Below are 24,186 nucleotides of genomic sequence, written 5' to 3'. Positions count from 1 at the left end.
AAGCAGCGTAATGATAAATGGAGAAAAGAGTGAAGTTGTCAAAGACTTCACATAGCCTGGTTCTGCAAGCAGCAGCTGTAGAATTACTTTCCTTTAGAGTAATTGGCTCTGTCTGCTCCAACTGCTCTTTGAAATCTTCTGTTCAGCTCTTTTATCTTCTCATTTCTTCCATTTGCTATAGCTACTCTCCGCTCAAGGACAAGTTTCAGAGTCTCTTCTGACATCCATTTTGGTCTTTTCTTCCTTTCTTGTCTTTTTAATGACCTCTTGCTTTCTTCGTGGATGATGTTCTTGGTGTCATCTCACAGTTCTTCTGATTTTTGGTCACTGGTGTTCAATCCATCAAATCTTTTCTTTAGATGGTCTCTAAATTCAGGATGGCAATGCAAGCAGCTGTCAGGACATCAGATGACTTATAGCACTGGGCAAGTTGGCTGCAAAGGACCTTTTTCAAGTGATGAAGAGCAAAGATGTCTCCTTGAGATCTAAGGTACACCTGACACAAGCCATGATATTTTCAATTGTCTAATATGTGTGTGAGAGCTGGACAATGAATAAGGAAGACCGAAGAAGAATTGATGCTTTTGAGTTGTGGTGCTGGCAAAGAATGCTTAAAGTACCATGGACTGCTAAGAGAACTAACAAATTTGTCCTGGAGGAAGTGCAGCCAGAATGCTCCTTGGAAGCAAGAATAGCCAGACTTAGTCTTACCTACTTTGATCACGTTATTGGAAGGGACCATTCCCTGGAGAAGGATGTTATGCTTGGTAAGGTGGAGGGTCGACAAAAGAGGGGAAGGCCCCTAATGAGATGGATTGACACAGTGGCTGTGACGATGGGCTCCAGTATAGCAAGGATCGTGGAGCTGGCGTGGGACCAGGCAGTGTTTCATTCTGTTGTGCGTAGGGTCGCTGTAAGTCAGAGACGATTCAATGGTACCTAACAACAACAACGGCATCCTTCAAAACTTAAAGAACAAGGGAACCTCTCATTTAGATAGTCTTTCTGTATTGTTGTGTGGTGTCGGGTTGATTCAACTCATAGCACCACTATAAGATAGAGTAGAACTGTCCCATAAGCTTTTCTAGGTTGTAATCTCTATGGGAGCAGATTGCCAGATGTTTTTCTCCTGTGGAGGCACTGATGGGTTTGAACTGTTGACCTTTTGGTTAGCTGCTGAGTGTGTTAAGCATTGTACCACCGGGGCTCCTTTCTGTGTGCTATTGTATATTGTATCTTAGCTATTAGATTATATTGAATTGTGTTACTTACTTGATTCTCTGTCTCACTGTCACCCTCTACACCCAGCTAGAATTTGAGTTGATGGGAATAAAGTCGTCTTTGTATTTGTGGCCCTATTCCTAGTTAAGTGTCTGCCATATAGTGGGTTAGGGACTCAGTATTTGTTGAATAAAATGAATGAAGACTGTCAATTTCCAAATTGGCGTAAATTAGAAATTTCATCGTCTTATCCATATAAACATAAAATAACTTTGAAAACTAAAATTTAAGTAATATGGGGCAATTTTAAAAACGATGTTGCCTTTTTGATTGACCCAGTACTTACTCTCATGATTAGTTAAATCTCAGCTCAGGTCTCCAGTGAATTCTTGATGGTCTTTATGACATTTGGTAATGGCCTTGTGGAATGGATTGTAACCTCATCAGTGAGTTGTTAGCCGGACAGATGTATCTAGGAATTCTCCTTATCATTTCTTCTGGTTGACTATCAGTGGAGTGAAAATCTGGATCTGTCAAACTGGATGACAAATCAGAGTTCCTTCAGTTCACATGGTGTGGAAGGCCTTTCCTATGACTGCATTGACTACAGAGGGATTCAGTTTGAAACAGTTATATGTCTTGCAGAGCTGCATATCTAACCTCTTTTCCTTCTTCCTTCCAAGCATAGTGGAGTACCAGTAGTTTGAGTGTAAATAGATGATCTTTGCCTTCCAGAAATTCTCACTATACTACAGTGACTCTTAATATCCCTTCCTGACTTTTGTTATCTTTTTTGGATCAGAGACCTCTTTGAAAATCTGGTTAAAGTTATAAACCCTCACTTCAAAAGAATACTCGTACAGCCTCAAGAAATCCACAGATTCCTCATCTAGTGGGTGAGTCAGGATTTGTCTAGATGCATGGAAGCAGTTAGTCCAAGGGACTAGTGGACTGTGCGAACCTCAGCCTGTATAATCATGAGACTACAAGAACTAGATGGTTCCTGGCTACCTTTGGAAAGGGATCAGTGCAGGAGATCCTGGATAGAGTGGGAGAACAATGTGGAATGAAACTCAAAATCACAAGACCAGGTTTACTGCTCTGATTGAGCCTTGTGAGACCCCAGAGACTACTAAAAAAAAAAAAAAAAAAACCACCACCAAACTCATTGCCATCGAGTCGGATCCGACTCATAGTGACCCCTCCTTGGGTTTTTCTGAGGCAGTATCACTACGGAAGTAGATTGCCCAATCTTCCTTCCCAGGAGTGGCAGGTGAGTTTTAACCACCAGCCATCTAGTTAGCAGTCAAATGCCTTAGGTACTACACTAACCTGAGATTGTGGCCCCTAGTTACCATTCAGGCCTGGAATTGAACTCACTACTATGGCTTCTAGCCAAACAATAGACTGGCGTATGGGGTGAACATTTACACCAGCTAGGTACACCCTTAGAACAATCAATCATGGGAGAACAGAACAACAGTATTTGCATAGGGAGATAGCTCAGGGGGCAGGAATGCACAGGAAAGAAGAACAGGCAAGAGGTAACTACAGAGGGGAGGTGGGAAGAGAGCTGTTATATTGTGGGGATTGCAGTCAGTGTCATGAAACAAAATGTGTAAGAAGTGTTGAATGGAAAATGAATTTGCTCTGTAAATTTTTAAATCACAATAAAGATTTTAAAAAAAGATTTGTCCAAAAGTGTTAACAATACAGGCTAGTACAAGAATTCACCGGAAAGGGTAATTCCCATTTCAGATTTCTTACATTCTCTGTATTTGGACAACATTCACAGTTAATACTGTAGAAAACTACTAGAATATGTTCAGTTTATGGCACATCTCTTTATTCAGTATCTCTTGCTTGCTGGTTTATAGTTTCAGTCCAGAGTCCCTAAATACCACCATTATCAATGTTAAAATGCCTCCTATCAGATGAGGCATTAAGGGCTGTAAATGTTCAGAGAAGGTGAAAATAATTTGTATTTAACGAGAAGTAATGGCCTCTTGTACTCTGTAGTTAGAGCTATGGTTTACCTTGACAGTGAGAAGACTTTGACCACACTGATTTACACAGGGTCCCAAGAAGTAATATGAGAGAGTATACTAGTAGAATTGCATGTATAAACATACTGTTAAATTCACTAGCATGATTTTAAAGTCTCCGTATTTCAAAGTATTATTAATTTCCACTAAGCCTAAATAAGCTAGAAAGAACCAATTTTGGAGTGGATTATTTTTCTTGTAATTTTGCTGAGGGTGCATTATATGTATGGCTGTCTTCTCCAAGATTCAGGTAGAAAAGACAGATGAGAGGAGGGTGTTCCTAGAGCAATGGAGGTGGTCTTGTCTTTTGTACATAAGTAAATTTCATTTGGACAATGCATGCATACCTGAGTGGGATGACAGTTGGGGCAATGTTGTGGTGTTTCGCAGTAACAGGTGGTAAGAGATGAGAGCTCCCTGTGGACTTGTGGCATTCAGGGATGCCAGTGGATACTTCTAGTGAGATGATCTTCTCTCAATCTCCTTCTTTTCTTGTTTCTTCTAACCCTTAACCGTTTTTACTCGTGTCTTCTCTCTGACACTTTAAATTCTGGAAACCCAGTCTCCTATTTCCCAGATTCTTTCCTAATCATTCATTCATGAATGTTGGGACCTAGCCTTTAAAAAATGACAAAACAGAAAAAAAATCTTATATTTCACTCACAGTCAGTTATAATAAAACATAAACAGTGCATTAAAATCATGTAGTTTAAGACAGGAACCAACCAAAACCAAACCAAACTCACTGCCGTCGAGTTGATTTGACTCCTAGCAACCCCTCCTTGGATTTCCAAAGTGGAAGGTGTCTGTGAGTACATTGTCAGTGGTATCTTTCATTCATTACATGTATCAAAGCATTATCACTGTGGACTATCTGCTGCCACAGGGAAATAATTTTACTGTATAGAACTGCATTTAAATTGCAGTTCTGTGAACAGTACATGTTTATTAGCAAAGATTTGGATGTTACATTTTTTTCCTTGAAGGTATAACTCAGGCAAATTAAGTACGAACTTTACATGATACCCCATTGTCTGGAATAAAGGCTCGTTACATTTTTATTTCAAAGCCCTTCAAGTTGGGCCCAGCTAAGCACTGCAGTCTCATTTCATAGCATTCTTCTTTATTCACCTTACTACTTAGCCAGCAGTCTAGCCAGAGGGAGTCTGACTTCCTCTTTCCTTTAAATGCCCCTCCAGTGCCTGATCTTGAGGTCCTTGAGGGCAGAACCCATATCCTCCTTGTCTCTGAATCCTCATTGTTGAGCTGATTGTCTAACCCAGAGCCATGTAGCGGTTTTAAGTAAATGAACATTGATTGAATAGATGCTTTATGTTCTGTGTATGCACTTTACCTTTGTCTGTGTCGTGTTCATGAAGTCTCAGTGCTAGATGTTCCTTACCAAGTCCCCCATAGATGAGTCTCCTTTGAAATTTCAATGAACTCCTCAATTTTCTCTGAACTAGTAGAGCATCTTCGGTAGAATTTTGTGTATGCACTTACCAGTTTCACCTTGTGTGACACAATCATGTAGCTACATTTCTGTTGTTGGAACTCTGGCTGTGCCGTGTACATTCTTGGACAGGTCTTCATCTCTTTAAAGGGGACTGTGTTATTTATATCTTGTATGGTTGCCAAGATCAAGTAAGACAGTGTATGCAAAGAACAGTGATTCTCAGTAAAAAAGAACATAGGGCCCCCACACACTGGACACTTAGCGCCTATTCTAACGCCTTTCTCCCCTCATCTGACTCTTGGCTCCTTGGTGGCAGGGGCTAATATGTTTTTTTTTTTTTTTTAATCCATCAGCAGTATCTAGCAAGTACTGTAGTATTAATAGGTGTTCAAATATGTGCTGAGTGCATGAAGAGAAATTTGAGCTTCAAATTTGGATAGAAAAATCTGTAGTAATTACGGTGCCTTTTCTTGATAATGGGAATAGTTGTGATGCCTTTATTTAAAATTCAACATTTGATTGGTAAACATTGTAAAAATTAAAACACAATAAACTTGGGTATTTATATTACTTACTTAATTCTTGGCCTTCTTCCCGAGTTTACATGTCAGTCTCAAAATGTGTGTGGGGAAAGTATAACATGCCGTAGCTTATCCTGAAGAGGTTCCCCAAAACAGAATTGTAGTCTGCTTGTTACATCAGGCATCCTGTCAGCCAGCAGAACTTGAAATACTTTAGGAAAACCATGTGTTCTTTAAAAAATGCAGTTCAGATTTAGACTATTTGATCTAATCAGGTTCTGAATCTTTACTGAATTAGATCATGTTATGAAAGTGAAGATGGGTTTGGACTGTTGCTTAGACTACCCTCACTTTGAGAAGTGTTTGGACTACCAAGTGTTTTATACATTGGACATTTGGAGGGACCTAGAGAATAAACCCCTTGCTTTTTATATAATAAAGAAAAGATGAGATGATAAGTTAGACTGTGAAATCAGGGAGTCTATCTATTGAGAGAAATTTACCAGGTTTTACAACTGAGAGAGAATTTATCTAGCACTTTAATGACTAATGACTATTGAAAAGTAAACTAAAGGGCAGCTTTATCCTAACCAAAAAACTCACTGCCATCGAGTTGATTCTGACTCTTTAGGACAGAGTAGAGCTGGTTCATGAGATCGTAAATCTTCAGAGAAGGAGACTGCCTCATCTTCCCCCTGTGGAGTGACTGGTGAGTGAACCGCCGACCTTTTGATTAGCAGGCAAATGCTTTAACCACTGCACCACTGTAGGGTTCACTTAATGGCATTGATGGGTTTTATGATTAAAAAACCAGAGCAGCAAAAACGAAACTAGGACAACCCTGCAAAAGACAGTATTAGAGTATTGATTCTGAGTGGGTGAGGTAGGCATGTCTCCCTCAGGGGGTATGTTAATCCTCTGAGTTTTCTTGTTTTTTATCCATTTAGTAAACACTGCCACCTCAGTCCACTCTCACCTCTCAAGAAGTGTTGGCTCTTACTGAAGGTTTGTAATTGTGCTGACAGCCTCCTTAATCCTGAAGAAACATGCAGATCATTCTTTTGAGTCAGTTCTTATTTCTGTGGAGCAGTCAGTCACTGTTCTAGATGCTGGGGTACAAAGGTGAGCATGACAATGGGGTCCCCAGAAGCTCACACCATAGGAGCATTTCTATGTTACGGGCCTTAGAAATCTGCTGTTGTTTGGAGAGATGTGAATACCTGACTCCATGATGCGAGAGAGCCGCAGTCCCTTATGCTGATGCTTTAGTTGCCTCTTGTTGAAGGTACTGAGAAGACCTGCAATGAAGAAAGCAGTTGGGTTGTTTTAAACCCAGTATCTGCCTAACTTCTTTGACCATACTTTCTTGAGTCACATGTATTAATATCTCAAGGGATATGAATGTGTGACAGAACCCAGTTCAGGAATTTGCACAGAGACAGCTATGACATGGTACGTATCGTCAGAGCAGCAGGAGAAGGGTAGTCAGGGAAGTCTGGACACGTGGTTACATGGTAAACCTTGGCTTGAATGGTGAGTGTGCACAGGAAGGGCAGAGCAATTTAGGGCTAGGCAGAATGAGCAAAACCATAAATGTTTGACTAAGTGTGGTACATGAGGAAATCATAAGTGATTCATATCAGTGAAGCCAAGTCGGGTGGACTGTCAGAGATACCAGAGGCCCAAAAACCAAGCCAAACTCACTGCCGTCCAGTTGGATCCGATTCATAGCGACCCCTCCTTGGGTTTCCAAGGCAGTATCACTACGGAAGTAGATTGCCTGATCTTCCTTCTAAGGAGTGGCTGGTGGATTTGAACTGCTAGTCTTCTGGTTAGCCTTAAGCACTACCACACCAGAGCTCCTACCAGAGGCCAACTCAGGCCTTGAGATGTATAAAAAGCTCTTAGTGACGTGATTAATCTGTGAAGTAGATAGCAATCACTTCTTAAATTTCAAAGTTGTGTAGGACTCATAATAATTTTTAATTAAAGCTACTTTTGCACAGGGGAAAGAAAGTGTCCAGCTTTTTACCCTTGAATTCTTCAAGTGAAGAATTTTTTTAAATTTGAGTCATAAGTGACCATTGTAATACTGTGCAGTAGAAACGAAGATCTCCCTTGTTCCATGTCCTCTTCTGAATCCAGATTGAATTTCTAGCACTTCCTAGTCAATGCATTATTGCAACCAGTTTTGAATTATCTTTGGCAGAATTTTACTTAATGTGTGATACTAATGATAATGTTTGATAATTTCGGCATTCTGTTAGATCACTTTTCTTTGGAATGGGTACAAACATGGATCTCTTCCAGTCTGTTGGCTTCTTAATTTCTTGGCCTAGATGAGCCAGTGCTTCCAGTGAGGGATATTGCTGATGTTAGATGGATCTTGACTAAAAGCAGAGAATAACAGAAAGGCATTTACCTTTGGTTTATTGACCATGTAAAGGTCTTCAACTGCGTGAATCATAACACACTGTGGATAACATTGGGAAGAGTGGGTATTCCAGAACAGTTGTGCTCATGCAGAACCTATGCATAGACCAAGAGGAAGTCATTCAGATAGAACAGGGGGATACTGCATGGTTTAAAATCAGGAAAGGTGTGCGTTAGGGTTGTATCCTTTCACCGTACTTACTTGTTCTGTATGCTGAGCAAATAATTCAAGAAGCTGGACTATTATATGAAAAAGAACGTTGCATCAGGGTTGGAGGAAGACTGCTTAACAACCTGCAATATGCAGATGACACAACCTGGCTTGCTGAAAGTGAAGAGGACCTGAAACAATTACTGATGAAGATTAATGGCTATAGCTTTTAATATGGATTACACCTCAAAGAAAACAAAAATCCTCACAACTGGACTAGTGAGCAGCATCATGATAAACAGAAAAGATTGAAGTAGTCAAGGTTTTTGTTTCACCTCGGTCTACAGTCAACACTCATGGAAGGAGCAGTCAAGAAATGAAAAGACATATTTCATTGGGCAAAACTGCTTGTAAAAGACCTCTTTAAAGCATTAAAAAGCAAAGATGTCACTTTGAGGACTAAGCATTTGGCTGCTAAGGTGCACCTGACCCAAGGCATAGTATTTTTATTTACCTCATATTCCTGCAAAAGCTGGGCAATGGATAAGGAAGACCAGAGAAAAATGGATGTGTTTGAATTAGTGTGTTGTTGAAGGATATTGAATATAGAAATACTAAAAAGCCAGAAGAATGAACAAATCTGCTTAGAAGAAGTACAGCCAGAATACTCCTTTAGAAGTGAGGTTGGTGAAACTTTCTTTAAAGATGTTATCAGGAAGGACCAATCCCTGGAGAAGGACATCATGCTTGGTAAAGTAGAGGGTCAGTGAGAAAAAGGAAACCCCTCGACGAGATGGATTGACACAGTGCCTGCAACAGTGGGTTCAAATATAGCAACAATTGTGAGGATGGCTCAGGACTGGGCAGTATTTTGTTTTGTTGTACATGGGGTCTCTGTGAGTTGGAACCAACTCAATGGCATCCAACAGCAGTAACAACAGTATAAATGAAGAGGCAGTTTTCCTTGTTAGAAGTTTTGAATTAACGGGAATTAGTCTTGGAATTCATTGTAGGAGAACCATCCCACTTGAAGAAAGAACAATGTAATGTTACTTTTATAATTTTAAAGTTGTACTGAGCTTTCTCTGCCATCATTGATGGTCATTACAAAGTATTGGATGGTATGGAAGAGAGACAGTGTACATGATGACATTTTTTTTTCCTAGACATAATTTATTTTACACAGTTAAAGTGCTTCTGAACATATGCTACTATTTTATATTGTCTCATAGGATAAATTCTTTGTAAAGACCATACTTAAAAACTGTTTTGTATTCCATTCAGTGGATATACCATTGTTTTACAGCTTTATGCTGATTAGGCAGTCTTCAGTTTTTCCAACCATAGTTTTAGATGGTTTCTATTTTCTTTTTCATTGTAAATAATGTTTTGTGAACATATTTGTGTATGTAGTTCCAGAATTGGAACTATTGAGTGAAAAAGAAGACAGTGTTTAAGGCCTTTGATGTAAGTTACCAAACTACTTCCTAAAAGAGTGCAGCAATTTACATTTCCTGTCGGAGTGTGTTAAAGTGTTGACTTCATCTGACCTTGAAAACAATCATTAAAAAAAACAAAACAAAACCAAAAAAAAAAAACAGCAATCATGAAGCACACATTGATTTCATAGTTTAAGAATATGGACCCATTTTGTTTTGTTCATGGTTTTAATGATAAGCAGTACTTTTGTTATATTTTCCTACTTGGTACTTGACTAAAACAAATACAAGAATTCTCTCTTGCTATCAAGCTCCTTTTTATTTTTAAGGTATCCATCACGAATTGAAAAAATAGACTATGAGGAGGGCAAGATGTTGGTTCACTTTGAGCGATGGAGCCATCGTTACGATGAGTGGATTTACTGGGATAGTAATAGGTTGCGACCCCTGGAGAGACCAGCACTAAGGAAAGAAGGGCTCAGAGATGAAGATGATTTCTTTGTAAGTGGCACACTTCCACCATTTGTTAGTTTTGCTAGTAATGACATATTTTAAAAGGCATTCTATTAAATTTTACAAAGCCCATTTTTGTTAAGGAAATGCTTCTTTATCACATACACGGTATTGACCTGAAAAGTTGTTTAAACTAGGATTTTAAAGCCGGGGAGGAAGTTCTGGCTCGCTGGACAGACTGTCGCTATTACCCCGCCAAGATTGAAGCAATTAACAAAGAAGGTATGTGTCTGAGATGATCTGAGACTTAAAACGGGGTTGGGAGTACAATTAAACCGTGTTTTAAAGTTTAATTAATAAATGCAACCATTCCTTGCAGATACTTACTTCTCTTTGTTTTAAATTTCACTTAATACATTTCCTGCTGACATTGTTCTAGGGGAGCACTTAATTTGTTATTTGTTGTGTAGTAAGATGGTTCATGACATGATTTACTGCCTAAATAAACTATTTACATTTGTAGTGCTAAATAGTTGGTTATAATTTTTCAGCTTTCAGTTTACAGGCTTTTATTTCTGCTTCTCTTGTTTTACTTGTCGGCTGAGTTATTTTATTAACTGCTTAGCCAGAGAGGGAGAGACATTAGAGACAGAGGGAAATAGAAATCAATTTAGCTCAGAAGTGAAAGAAGCTACGGGGCTTGCTGAGAAAACAGTAGGAACTTTATCAATATGAAGATTTCCTTTATTGCTTCTTTTCTCCCTCTCTTCTTTTTGAATTTCTGAAGATAATCAAGAATTCATTTTCCTAGTAGTCTTTTGTGGACATTTGTTAGAATATTACATACTGAGCAAAAGTTGCTACAATCAGAAATGTTGATCATGAAGCAGAATTCAGGGGTGGTTTAAGACTGATAAATATGTTGTACAGAGAATGGATGTAAAAAACTACTTACTCATAGACTAATTTGAAAGGCAGAAGAGTTAATATTTAAGTTACTGAGAATATGCTTAAATAGCTTATTTTTTAAAATTTCTCATTTAAAACAATTGTGAAATACTTACAAATATATTTTTCAAGATAATATACATTAGTTTTCTATGATGAAGGCTGGTGGTTCAAACCCACCAGCCACTCCTTGGAAGGAAGTTTTGAGCTATCTACTTCCATAGTGATACTGCCTTGGAACCCCAAGGACGGGTCGCTATGTGTCAGATCTGACTCGACGGCAGTGGGGTTAGTTTTCTCTTATAGTTACTTCTTCCACTTGATCACTCATTTATTCTGTTTACCAGAAAAACACATTGAGTGAGAGTGTGTTGGCAAGAGGGTATTTAATCTGAGGAAAGGAGCACCTCCTTTAAGCTGAGTCCTGAAACGAGTAAATTAACTGAATAAAGAAAGTCTATAAAGGCATTTTCGGCAGAAGTGGTTTGTGCAAAAGAATGGAAGTGAGGGGGTATGCCGTTTGTAAAGGGCTGCAAGTCCTTTGTGTGACAGGGGTGCAGGATTCCTCCAAAGGATTAGAATAGAGGAAGAAGAGGTAGTGGAGAGGGGCATGGACCAATTTAAGCAGTGTCTTGTAATCTTGCCAAAGAACTGTAATTTTATTTGGAAGGGATGGGTATCATGGAAGGGATTTATGCTGGGGATTTAAACTAAACTCAAATGAGAGAAGGTAGGACATAAAATTTAGAAGAGGAAGCCATTTAAAATGGTGTCTGTTAGTCTGTGCAAAGTGTGAAAAAGTTAGTCTAATTGAGAAATCACACTTTACCTTGGCAGAAGACTCAATCTGCTTTATTGTCTTAATGAATTAAAACAGCAAATAATGGCTGTGATTTTATTACCACTGGTTGCCCTATAGCAGGAAGGCTTGAGGGCCAGCTCAGTCCTTAGATGTGCAGGAGGCAGGTGACGTCTGCTTGGTTGGTGCAGCCTAGGTCTTGCACCTCTGGGGAGCTGGGCATAGAGCCCCTGTTCTGAAGCCTTGGTCATGTTGGCTTCCTGCCGTTGAGCCCAGAGGCGAGCACAGAGGGCAGTCAGTAAGAGAAGATGGAAGGAAAGAAGGTCTGCTGGCTAAGGGAGCCGCTAGAAACAAATGATGGAAACGAAGAAACTTGAGCTTACATTAGCAGAGTGATGGGACTGCTCATGACATCTGCCATTCACTCCACGTGTATTTTCAGTGAGCCTTGGAGTAGTGAAATAGGGACAGATATAATTTGCTTTTGTTTTTTAACTATCCAATAGAAAGAGTATTCATTCAGTGATTTCTGTATGTCTCACATGGTGGGTAAGCCTGACTCCCCTCCCTCAACCCCCGCAAAGGCAAAGGAAGAGCCCTTTTAGGAAGCCTATTCAATATGAAAGCCAAACAGAACTAACAGATGTGGACAGTTAAGTATCTGTGTAGGATGAAGAGCAGTGAAGGGACTTTTCGTGTTAGGGTGGCATTTGCAGAGCTGGTCTCTGACGAATGGGTTGGAGTTAGGCGGGCATAGGGAAATGAGAAAGAAGGCATGGTGAGGAAGGAAAGAGGTGAGGAAAGGCAGTGAGGGAGGGACGAGTCCCTGGTGAGGAGCCTGGTCTGCTCGGAATGCCATGTTGAAGGAGGAGGAGGATGGTTGCAGTAATGGAAGGGGTGTAAGATGTACGTATAGTTTGACATTGTCAGCATATTTACCATGTCTTTGCATCTTTGCTGTTGATGAGATAGGTTGATGTTTCAGAACTTGGCCTTGGGTCTGTCTGTCGGTGACCCTGTGCATTACACTAGTTGTAAGAGATAGGGCATCAAAAGGAGCTCTGGTGGTGTAGCGCCTAAGGCATCTGACTGCTAACCAGAAGGCTGGCAGTTCAACCCACCAGCCACTCCTCTGAAGGAAGGTTGGGTGATGTACTTCTGTAGTGATGCTGCCTCGGAAACCCAAGGAGGATCACTGTGAGTCGCCGACCGGACGGCAGTGAGTTTGGTTTGAGGGCATCAGATGTTGATTTCTAGATTACAGAAAATCTTTGCACATACATGTCAGTGGCTTTGGTGCCATCTTCAGAGCCATTAATAACAATGATCACATGTATTGTTGATACTTTTGTAAAGGCCAAGTCTTTGTTTACTTAAAATGGAATTCTGCCCTCATTTGTACAGGAAATGATGGAAAAAATGTTTGTTTCTGTAAATATAAAATCTACGTAAGGTGTATATTTCCTAGTAGTACTGGTTTATATTGACTTCAGAGCCTGTAGTCAGTAACAAAAAGTAAATAAGCTTCACGAGATGCTTGTAAGCAGAATCTCTGGTCATAGAAGCAGACCAAGTTACGGGAAAGATGGGAATAGCTGAAGGGGTGCTGGGTGTTTGCCATTGTTGGACAGCTGCATAGCTGAATGACCCTGGAGGCAGCATTGCCCTTTCTGCAGTTCAGTGTTCTTGTCTGCCAGTGCACACTTCTGTCTAGAAGACTTGGAAAGTATTTTGTAGCTTAAAATTCTGTGAGTCTATAATTTTTGTTTGCCATTTCATTATTATTGCCAAAGGGAATAATTCTGGGGAAAATATTCCTTTCCATGTTTCAGATACTCCTCTTTGTGGAAACTACTTTCAAAGGGTCAGATGATAAGTCCTCTGAAAATATCATACATTTTTGAAAATGATCATTTATTTCTGATAGGTATAAGTCTATCCATATATTTAAGTTATTAAAAGTAAATTTTAAATTCTCAATAATAATTAGAACTTCGTGCAACTAATTTATTAAGACTTATTTTATGCACCTTTTAAAGAAGATATGAATTGAGAGTTGTTTTCCGAGGAATAAAGTAACATAAACTTGATGACTTTGGTCATCACTGCAGTTGCAGAGCGTTTGCTTCGTCAGGGTACTGCTGTCAGATTTCAGGTGTTGCTGTAAAGTTGAATTATATTTTCTAATGGTTCTGACTTGCTCCTATTTCAGGAACATTCACAGTTCAATTTTATGATGGAGTAATTCGTTGTTTAAAAAGAATGCACATTAAAGCCATGCCCGAGGATGCTAAGGGGCAGGTAAGAGTGTTCAGCATTCTTAGCTACCCATAGGGATGTCTTCTTGAGTGGTGACTGATCAACATCTGTTTTTTTAAAAAGTGAACTAATTGTAGGGTTATGTGCTGATAGCCCCAAATAGCAGCAAGAAAAAGCAGCTTAGAATGTACAGTAAATTATACACATGCTTATTGATTCTTCGGTTTGAGACCTGCTAAAGTTACAGGTCGCTAGTTTCTGTTCCAGGTGAAACCTCAGCATCCACTAAGCTGGTGTTGTCCTATCGACCCAGCTGGATCGTGTAACCAGTCTATGGGAAGTGAGGTAAGTGCCTTTTTTTAACTTTGCTTTGTTTTTTCCTGGTATATATAGTATCATATAGAAAGTTAATTTTTAATATACATTTTATATTGAGTTTCTTATCTTCTTCTTCCCTTCTACAAATCATAGTCTTTAATCTTCTTGTAAAAGGCGCTTACCTGACCCTCTGTAGGCTGTTCAGGTAGGGCTCTCCAAGTCATATGATGTAAGCAGTGTATTACATGCTTTGTCACTGCTCAGAGCAACAATGAACGGTAAGCATTTACAGGAGAATCTGGGATGGAGTTCAAACCACGATTCCATTTGTTGAATATGTTTCCTGAAATATACGGAAAAGAAGAGGTGCCATTAGAGATTTAAAGTATTTTCTTTTATGTTCTGCTGTTATTTGGGATTTTCAGCACCTGGACCTACAATTAATTTAAGAATTTGAAAGTAATCTATACAGATGTGTAATATTGAAATATGCTACATATTTGTTTCATGTAGTGCAATGAAAAATAATTGTCATCCTGAAATGTACTGAAATGGCCTAGTTAGTCCAGCTGAGTATAAATATGTAGTAGTCTAGAGGTGTGTGTCACCACATCTGAGAAGTTACTGCTGTTCGTAACCTGGTTTTCAAAAATTTAGTTATGAAATAATCAGCAGGTTTTTTTCCTCTAATTAATATGGAAAAGGATTTTAAAATGAAAATGCTCTTGATTAGGTAAAAGTTTTGTGTCTTCATACTTGTATACTGTATAAATAAAATGATATTTTAAGTATTCAGTTGTGTGATTTCTTGGTTACTGCATAGAAAGATGAGAGCATTGGGACCATGGCTTAACATTTACCTGTTTAATTAAACAGAATCTCTATTGATTTAGCTTGAAAACGATTATTCTGTTACTCTGGATGTTCTGATGTCCTGTAAAGAGGCATTTCCCTTGGCGGCTCCGATAACAGTAACGGCCTAAGGCTTTCCTTTTCCAAAGTGAGAGGTAGAACCAATTTGATTTGTGGTGAAAGTATACTCAAAACTGAACTCACTGCCATCGAGTCAGATCTGACTCTTAGCAACCCCTCCTTGGGTTTCCGAAGTGGTATCTCTACAGATGTAGATTACCCAACCTTCTTTCTAAGGAGTGGCTGGTGGGTTTGAACCACGAGCCCTCTGGTTAGCAGTCAAATACCTTGTGAACTATGCTACCAGAGCTCCTGGTAAAAGTATAGGTTGTGAAAATTAATTTTGGTGTTACTTTTATTGGATATGTTTAACATTCATGTTTCATAAGTATTTCATTCCATCATGGTGTATGTTAACGTTAAAATCAATGCCAGAATACAAAATACTGGAAAAAATATGGGTCCTAGTATATTTCCTTTATTTTTTTTTTTAATTGTAGGTACATTAAAATACTTGTAGGGTTTTTTTTCCTAGCAAATCTGTGATTTGTTTTCACTAAAATCAGGTGTTTGGACAGTGCTAACAGAATTCCAGTATCACATATTCTAGATTCTGAGTGTTTCAGAATTCCTTGATAAAGATAAAATTATAATTTCTTTCATTAACCAGCAGTAATAATGCATCAAACAAATGCACTGTGGAAATGCTCCTCGCAAACTTTCTGCAGCACCTGTAAAAAGCATGACACGGATAACAATTTCCTATTTGTGAACTTCCAGAGTAATTAATATACTGAAGCCCAAGTAAAAGCCCAGCTGCCAGGGTTTCTGATTGAACCAGTTAGTTGTACTGGTAAACCTTCCCTTGCGTTTAGAGGTTAGCTTGAGTACCTTCAAGAGCTTTCCATACTGTAGGGGGTGAAGTGTGACCTGTGGTCCCTGTTGTAATCTGTCCCTAGACTTATTTTTCTCATCATTTTGAGCGAGTGGTAGTATTGGATACATAAACTGTGAAACTTGTATATTATAGCATGAAGATTGATTTCCCCCTCTAATGAGACATCTCTACTTTTAACTGTTACTTCTGATATTCCACCCTAATCAAAGCAAAGCAGCAGTAATTACAGGGTGAGAGATTAAGCCATTATATTTTAAATTTGAGGCATATAACAGAGGAAGCATTTGTTTTTTTCTCTTCTGTCCTTTTTTTTTCCCTGAGGGTTTGTTGATACAGGCCATTCCCAGGTCATGAACATCCAATTTATGGAGAACTTCAAACTTGCCCTGTAATGTTATGTAAATTTGCCCTCACTTTGAAAAGGTTAAGGAGCTCTGGTGGTGTAGTGGTTAAAGCATTAGGCTGCTAATCAAAAGGTTGGTGGTTTGAGCCTACCAGCTGCTCTATGGGAGAAAGATGAGGCTGTCTGCTTCCATGAAATTTACAGCTTTGGAAACCCTATGGGGCAGTTTTTCTCTGCCCTACAGGGTCGCTATGAGTTGGAATCGACTTGATGGCAGTGGTATTTTTCTTCCCCCCCAAAGATTGAACAAACCCTGACCCACAGCAAATTCTTCATTACAATCCCTATTGCTTGCTGTACATGAATCTTTTACAGGCTGAAAAAGCTTCAAGTCTTTTCTTGCACTAAAGTCAGGCTAAATAGCATATAGGTCTGTTCTGACCTATCCTACAATTCCACTTAAGGACCAGTTAGGAACCAAGCTCCTTAACCTGGGGACTGCTGTGTGTAGTTGACTAGTGTTAAAGATTAGCCTTTGGAGGTCCTTTATATTTACAGAACATTTGGTGTACATTGGTGTATTGGATTCTCATAGCAAATCCTTTGACATTTGGTATCGCTGATACTTCCATTTCACAGTGGAGGAATTCAGAATTTAGAGAATTGAGTGACTAAACATTTTGCTCAGCAATTATGTGCAGAGTGATTCCTTGAACCCAGATTTCTGATTTCAAACACAGTGCTCTTTTTTGTGCATTACTTTGTTATCTGTTCTAATTCACGGAAGGATCACATTTCAGTTATTTTTGACAGTGAATCTTTCCTAATTAAAAATACAGTAGTAAAATAATGGGAGAATTTTTGAATCACATCATGGCAGTGACTCCATGATTAGTAGGTTGTATGACCAGTATTTTTTTAAATATCTAAGTTCTCAAAGATGCAGTGAGTTCCACTTTCTTCTGATTTTCTGTTTATTGGGAATAGAAAAGACTGCAGCCGGAAATTGCTTCTGGGAGTTTACAGCATTTCTCTTCTAATTTTGTTCCACATGTGGGAGCAGAATTAAATGCTCTCCTCTCAGTGTACTCCAAACGTGATCTCTGCTGAGTTTAGCACGTTAGTTTGCTCTTCTTCTGGAACTAGCTCTTCCTGCTCTGTTGATGCTGCCTGTTTGTCATTGGTGGGCTCTCTTTCCTTGACAGGTGTTCAGTTCATGTCTCAGGTTAGCTGGTAGGCTTTTAGCTATGCTGACTGCTTCCTGAGCCTAAGACCATCTTCTGTTCTGGTGAAGTTTGACCTGAGAGCCTTTGTGTGATGTTTCCCTTTTGCTGGGAGTCCCCATTTTCTCTGTTTCCTCTGCCCCTCCCTCCAGCAAATTTGTTTGTCCTTCAGCTTCTACAGGCTTGTTGCCTTTCCTCTAAAGCCTTTCACTGGTCTTTCTCCCCAGTCAAAAATTGGTCTTGTCTTGTCTGCTTCCTGGTAATATTTCATTCATTCTTCTAATGTATTTCCTGTTACATTGTCTGATAGTTATTTTATTTTTTTTACTGTAAATTCCTATGGATAGAACCAAGTTTTTTGTCAATTATCTGATGAATCTCAACATGTTAACACAGTGCCTGGTGTATGTAGAGAACTTAATAGAAAATTGCTGAGTAAATGTGTTAAGTACAAGCACATTATGTGTTCAGTTCATGTCAGTCATGGGAGAGAGAGAGAGACATCAGTTTTAATTTGTTTTAATGGTTTATTGTCCTCACTATGTATTTTCAAGGCTAGACAGCCATCAACCTTTATTGCTTAATGACCTATGTTTGCTAATGTCACCCGTAAATTAAATGGGTTTGACTTGAAATTATTTTCAGTTGATTGGGCTCAGAATTTAAGGTAGTGCACATTTTGGCTGAATCGGAATTGGTGCTCTGTTTGACAGAGCTTAATGACATCAGTCGAAGATTAACTGTGTAGAGATATTACAAATATTTGTTTAAAATAATAAAAACTATTAGCACTACTTCTTTATCCTTTCCATAATTTTTACAGTCACTGTTTTTAGTTAAAAGTAAAGCTGTGAAAATTATTTAATAACAAACCAGAAAGTCTAAAGAGAAGTAAGTTTTAGCACGTCAGAAGAATGGTAACTCACTTGGACCCAGAAATGAATCTGGAGACTGACAGTTTGTAGTTGACCTTGGCCAAGTCAAATATGTTTTTTTCCCCCTTCATTAGTAATATTAGACTGTTATGATGTATTAGCATTTAAACTTTAAAAACTTTTTTTTTGTTGTTGTTATGTGCCGTGCAGTTGTCTCCGACTCATAGTGACTCCTCCTTGGGTTTCCAAGGCAGTATCACTACAGAAATAGATTGCCCAACCTTCTTCCCAAGGAGTAGCTGGTGGGTTAGCAGTCAAGTGCCTTAGGCACTATGCCACCAGAGCTCTCTTGGCAAATAATAAAACCATACCTTGGTTTCCATAAAATTGCCATTATTTTAAGTGGTACATTCTTCCTAATAAGCAATAATTGTTCATGCATTGGGAATATATTCCTTCTAATCTTTGTAGAATTGCAGTATAATCAGTTTTTTCCCCCTTATTTTCTTTTCGGTAAGTTGTGTTATGGAAAAGAAACAATTCAGCACTTAAACCCTAACGTACTATGGCAGAATGCACATAGTATTCTGTATTTGTCATAGGTTTCTTCTCTGTTATTTTATATTTTATTGAAAATAGATGAAAAGAATATTTGTTACTGAATATTTTCCTATTTTATGGACAGGTATACAACCCATTAACCCATTAGGTTATTAAATTTGATAATCTGTGATGTTAATGATCCATCTTGTAAATAAGTTTAATTTGATTTTTATGTTTGCTTATATGCGTAGAAGTAGCTTTGAAAATGTCATGTATTTGTATTCATTAGTGTAATTACATCTTGATTTATTTTTAATGCTTCTCATGTTTTGTGTTTTTCCTTTGGAGGATTGGATAGCTTTAGTTAAAGCAGCTGCTGCAGCTGCAGCCAAGAATAAAGCAGGAGGTAAACCTCGAACCAGCGCTAACAGCAATAAAGATAAAGATGAGAGAAAATGGTTTAAAGTACCTTCAAAGAAGGAAGAAACTCCACCTTCTACAGCCACACCAGGGGTTGAAAAAAAGGAAGATCTGCCTACGTCTAGTGAGACATTTGGTACAAAATACTCTTTCTTGTTCATTCCTTGTGACAGTAGTAGACGTGCATAGGGAATAAGTTGATCCTTTTGGTTACTTGTAATTTTGCACGTATATCATTAGGATTTCCCCCGCCAGCACAATGTGATGGTTAAATAAATTTTTTTAGCATCTTACAGATAGAGCTGAAGATTGGTGGTCTAATAAATCTATTCAATATTCTTGAATAGAAATGAATTGAGATTTTGATTTGTAACTTCTCAGTAGTAGGTTTTCTTTTGCTTATTGTTTTGTGTTTTTTCTTTGACTTTTTAAATACTTCTGTGTGTATTTCAGTATATAATATGGAAAAAGCAGAAAGTCATTATCTTCCTGCTTTTTTGAAGACTAACTTCTTAGTAGACTTTTGTTTTTGATTTATCAATCTGGATATGAGATTTGTGTTTTTTAAACTTTCGTGTCAAGCACTAGATTAAAAAATAATGTCCAAAGCATTTATACTGTTTTTCTACTTTAGAAATAGTGTATGTGTCTTCCTTTTGGATTCTAGCTGAAGTCTCCTATATGTATTCTATTAAAAGTAGGACTTCATGTAGACAACGTTCCAAAGATGGTCTTTCCACAGCCAGAGTGCACGTTACCAAACAAGAGGAAAAATAATCAAGGCAACTCATTTCAGGCAAAGAGAGCGCGACTTAACAAGATTACTGGTAAACTACAATGATTCCTTTTTTTGGGGGGGAATGGAGGGTTTAATTTTAGAGTAGTTTACTTTTAATAAAGTAAAGTGAATCTGTTGGTTCAGTGTAATGAACTGGTTCACAAGAAAGGCATTTACTTCATGGTTCTTTAAGGTCACCTCCTTTCAACTCTGTCAGCTTTTTTCTGTTGTAAAATGTGGAAAATGACACAAGTCTTTTGCCTACCTCACAGGGATGTTGTGAGGATTGGTTGTATCAAAGATAAGAAAATTCTTTTGTTTTTTAATCACCTTGGTGGTAGGAGTAGTTTCCATAAGAGTTGACTTAATCTTTTGTCAATTCATGGTGACATAATTCCTGAAGTTTTCTGTATTTTTATACAAACATTCTTGTTCTTGACCAATCTCACTTCAGGGTAGTACCGTATGCGGTTGGAAAGGTGAATATCTGAATTAAATTCAATTCTTGAATCTGCTCATTCCCGATATAAAAGTACTCTTCTTAGTTTCTCATTCTGCCTTTACCCTCAGGTTAGTCTCTAATATTGGGGCTTACTTCCCGTGTGTTCAGTAGCGATGTCAGGATGATGGAAAACACTGAAAACCCAACCTGGCTAATGTTCAGGGAAGATGAAATTGAGGTGTTAGAATTGGGGCCGCTCGTATTAGGGCCAGTGGCTTCCAAGGCCTTTTTGGTCGAATGATCTGGTCTTGAAAAGGCACGGAACATATTTTTGTCTGAGTATATGTTCACAGAGGAATTACAGTACTTCTGTCACATGTTCTTATATTGACAACAAATGTTTTTTTAGCATCTTTGGCCTAATAAAGTGCTACGAACCTCTGTTAACATTTCAGTAATTTGAAGAAGTTTTGTTCCATTGTCAGACCCAGGAATAAATAGAAACATCTTGGCCATTTTTTTTAAAATCATTGGAAGCCCCCTGTCAGATAACTTTGAAGCTGAGGGGTCATTAGAGCTACTCTTTTACTATAGAGTTGATATAAGTGAGAAGTCTCTAGAAACCACTGTTTTACTATAGAGTAGTGGCTTAGTGCCTAAGGCACTTGACTGCTAACCAGAAGGCTGGCAGTTCAAACCCACCAACCAGCCACTCCTCAGAAGGAAGGTTGTGCAATCTACTTCCTTAGAGATACTGCCTTGGAAACCCAGGAAGGGGTCGCTGTGAGTCAAATCGACTCGACAGCAGTGAGTTTGGTTTTTTTTGGTTTGAGATCCAAGTGAGGGGTCTCTAGAAACCACTGTTTTACTGTAAAGTTGATCCATGTGACTATAATTGGTTTCAACAGATGTGAATATGTGTTTATTTTCCATTAGTTTGTATGCTTTTCATTGATAAATTATATATTTGGCCACGGGACAGGAAATATTTCACTTTTATTTACTCAGTCCCACGTTTTTCTTAGAAACTCAGCTTTGAAGAAATCCAAAATGTTATCCAAGTCATTGTTACAGTGTCAACTTGAAACTTCACTTTTGCCTTAGAGTGTGGGACCCAGTGCTCCATGCAGTGCACTGTGACACAGGTGGAGCAGAGTGGCTCTACCTGCTATGAAACAAAGCCTGGAGCATCACGGTGGGACAAGCAGACAGCACCCAAGATGGAGGTGGCACTGGGGTGATAACACCCGCCGGCTTACCAGCATCCTGCTTTTTCCTTTTACTCTTGATAACCTTGTTTCTGTTTCAGTCAATACACTTACACATGCGTGACTGGAAAGTTCAAGCTTAATGGTTAAAGAAGTAGAAAAGTAAACAGCTGAGTCCAATAAGGATGCATTATGTCTGTGTGGACTTGAGAAGGTGGTAGTGGGCTCCAGAGAACCATTTTACCCTGTGCCTCTAAGAAGTGATATTGCTGGTGCTTAGTAATGCCCTGTGACTTCTGTGGTAGGACTCCTCCCTTTTCTCTTGGGAATCTCGGATGAACACATGATAGTTGGACAATGGCAGAAAAGCATATAATTTTACAAATGTCAAACCAATACCATCTATTTTTTATTAACTCATATTTAAGTGTATGGCAATCTTTTTAACTAGTTAATCTTTCTGCATCTGTTTCTGATTTTATGTTACACTTGATGTAAAAAGAAAGCTGATATTGTAAGATTGTTTTTGATGGTTGAAACTCATGCTTACCTCTGTATATTTCATTTGTAATCCATAGAAGAGAAATGAGAACTAACGTAAAATAGTGAATTTCTTTGGAATTATGGTGTATTTTAAATTTATCACATTCACCTACACATCTTTATCCCTTCACAAATGAGAGGAATAGGGCTGGGGTCTTGGCAGCATCACATGCTCCTCTGATACATCTCCTCCCCTCTGCTTTATGTTTCTTTATAATAGTAGATTTCTGTTTGGCAATAAGTGAGCCATGCACTTGATAAGTCAAATTTATCTGTTAATTCCCTGAATTTCTGTTCCCTTCCCCAGAGACACACCCCCAATTCACTGAATTTCTGTTCTCTTCCCCACAGACACATCCCCAGAGAAACTCTAAACCTGCTTTGTGTATAGATGGTAGTATCAGGATGGCTCTTTCCAAATTTTTCAAAGACATAGACATTGAAAATGCACTTGCAATATATATATGTTTTTCCAGAATCTTATTTTTTATTATGTAATGTACCTTGTTGATAGTTGCATGCTGTTCTTGCATACTGATTTACAATAATAACTTTTCACAGAAGATCAACCATTTTGGGAAAAAGTTGCAAACACACTGAATTATGGTAGCCTTTAGAGAACAAGTTATGAAGGGACTGAAAGAAGAGGCCGCAGCGGTGGGTGTGTGGTTCGTGCCTCCCAGTTCCTGGAAGCTCAGCCCGTTCAGATGTGTTGAAAAGCCTCAGGTCTGAATTGACCAGTATGTTACTGATGGTAATTGATAAGAGTATCAAGCATCTGAGTATTTTCTGCCAAGAAGAGTGTGTTTTGAAATCCCTTGGTGAAAAGCGTAGCAAGGGTTTAATCCCTTTGCTCTCCTTTGCCATTCTGGGGAGCTTTGACCTCTTCTGTTTCTTCCTGTTGGCAGAGAGAGACCAGCCATGCACTTTATAGCTAAGTAAAGTATTGCAGATTTGTGAGTTGGCTGGCAGCTGGGATTCATGAATATTTTATAGTCTGCTTCTACCTAATGTTCAATGTTTTGAAAGTGCATTTTGCATTCTGTTCAGGTAATTACCTAGTGCATAGATGCACTGTTCTGGAGAAAGGCCTGGTAGTAATATGTTGATAGTAAGTATTTGTTAATAATTAAAATTAATTTCACTTGTCTCTGTTTCCCTCTGAATGACTCTTCTCATTTTGCAAGGATAGTGTACACCTTCGCAGGATGTTAGTGGGTGAAGGTAAACAGCTGTGGGGCTACCTATTAAGGCAGAAGTAACTAACCAGAGTACTCATGTACCTGTTTTATAATTGTCCCTTTTGTTATTTTAATTTCATAGCTCTTTTGTATGTTAGTGTGCATATAAAGTTAAAAAAAAACTTTTCATTGCTCACATTAGGATTTTTAGTTCTCTAGATACCAAGGATTGTATTTTTAATCAAAGTTTTAAGTGGTTTCTATTAAATGCTGCATTAATTTCTATGAGCATATTATAAAAGGCTTTATTTTTTTGTTCAGAAGCATTAGTGTGAATTGCTTTCAATTTATTGAACTGTAATCTCCACATGTAAATTTACAGGGTATTGCTCACAGTTGTTTTGTTTCTGTTGAATCTTATAGTACATTATTTTTAATCTTGTAGTGTGTGATTTCTTCCATCTATTAATGAGCATTAAAAGTATTTCTGCCACCTATTAATATGTAAGAGGAGCTCTGGTGGCACAGTGGTTAAAGCATTGTGCTGCTAACCAAAAGGTGGGCAGTTCAGATCCACCAGCTGCTCCACCAGAGAAAGATGAGGTAGTCGGCTTCCATAAAGATTACATACAGCCTTTGAAACCCAATGGGGGTTGCTGTGATTTGGAATTGACTTGATGGAAGTGAATTTGGTTTTTTGGTTTATTGATATTATGTAAGGACGGGGCAGTGTTTTGTTCTGTGGTACATGGGCGTGCTATGAGTCAGAGCCAACTC

At 38.5% G+C, this 24,186-nt stretch overlaps 1 protein-coding gene across 1 annotated transcript in view; it reads left to right on the top strand.

Moving 5' to 3' along the window:
* PHF20L1 (PHD finger protein 20 like 1) overlaps window positions 1-24,186 on the top strand; it is an 88,491-nt gene that overhangs the window by 18,718 nt on the left and 45,587 nt on the right. Inside the window, exons 2-7 of the mRNA XM_007940541.1 lie at window positions 9,596-9,767; window positions 9,917-10,001; window positions 13,679-13,767; window positions 13,993-14,070; window positions 19,186-19,393; window positions 19,959-20,084. Of these exons, the coding sequence (XP_007938732.1) occupies window positions 9,596-9,767; window positions 9,917-10,001; window positions 13,679-13,767; window positions 13,993-14,070; window positions 19,186-19,393; window positions 19,959-20,084 (758 nt within the window). The remainder of the gene's footprint in view (window positions 1-9,595; window positions 9,768-9,916; window positions 10,002-13,678; window positions 13,768-13,992; window positions 14,071-19,185; window positions 19,394-19,958; window positions 20,085-24,186) is intronic.

Source organism: Orycteropus afer, unplaced genomic scaffold (assembly GCF_000298275.1).
Source record: "Orycteropus afer afer isolate SDZICR_OR568_19922 unplaced genomic scaffold, OryAfe1.0 scaffold00069, whole genome shotgun sequence".
In the NCBI taxonomy this organism is placed as follows: Eukaryota; Metazoa; Chordata; class Mammalia; order Tubulidentata; family Orycteropodidae; genus Orycteropus; species Orycteropus afer.
This window is presented reverse-complemented; position numbering and strand designations above follow the sequence as displayed.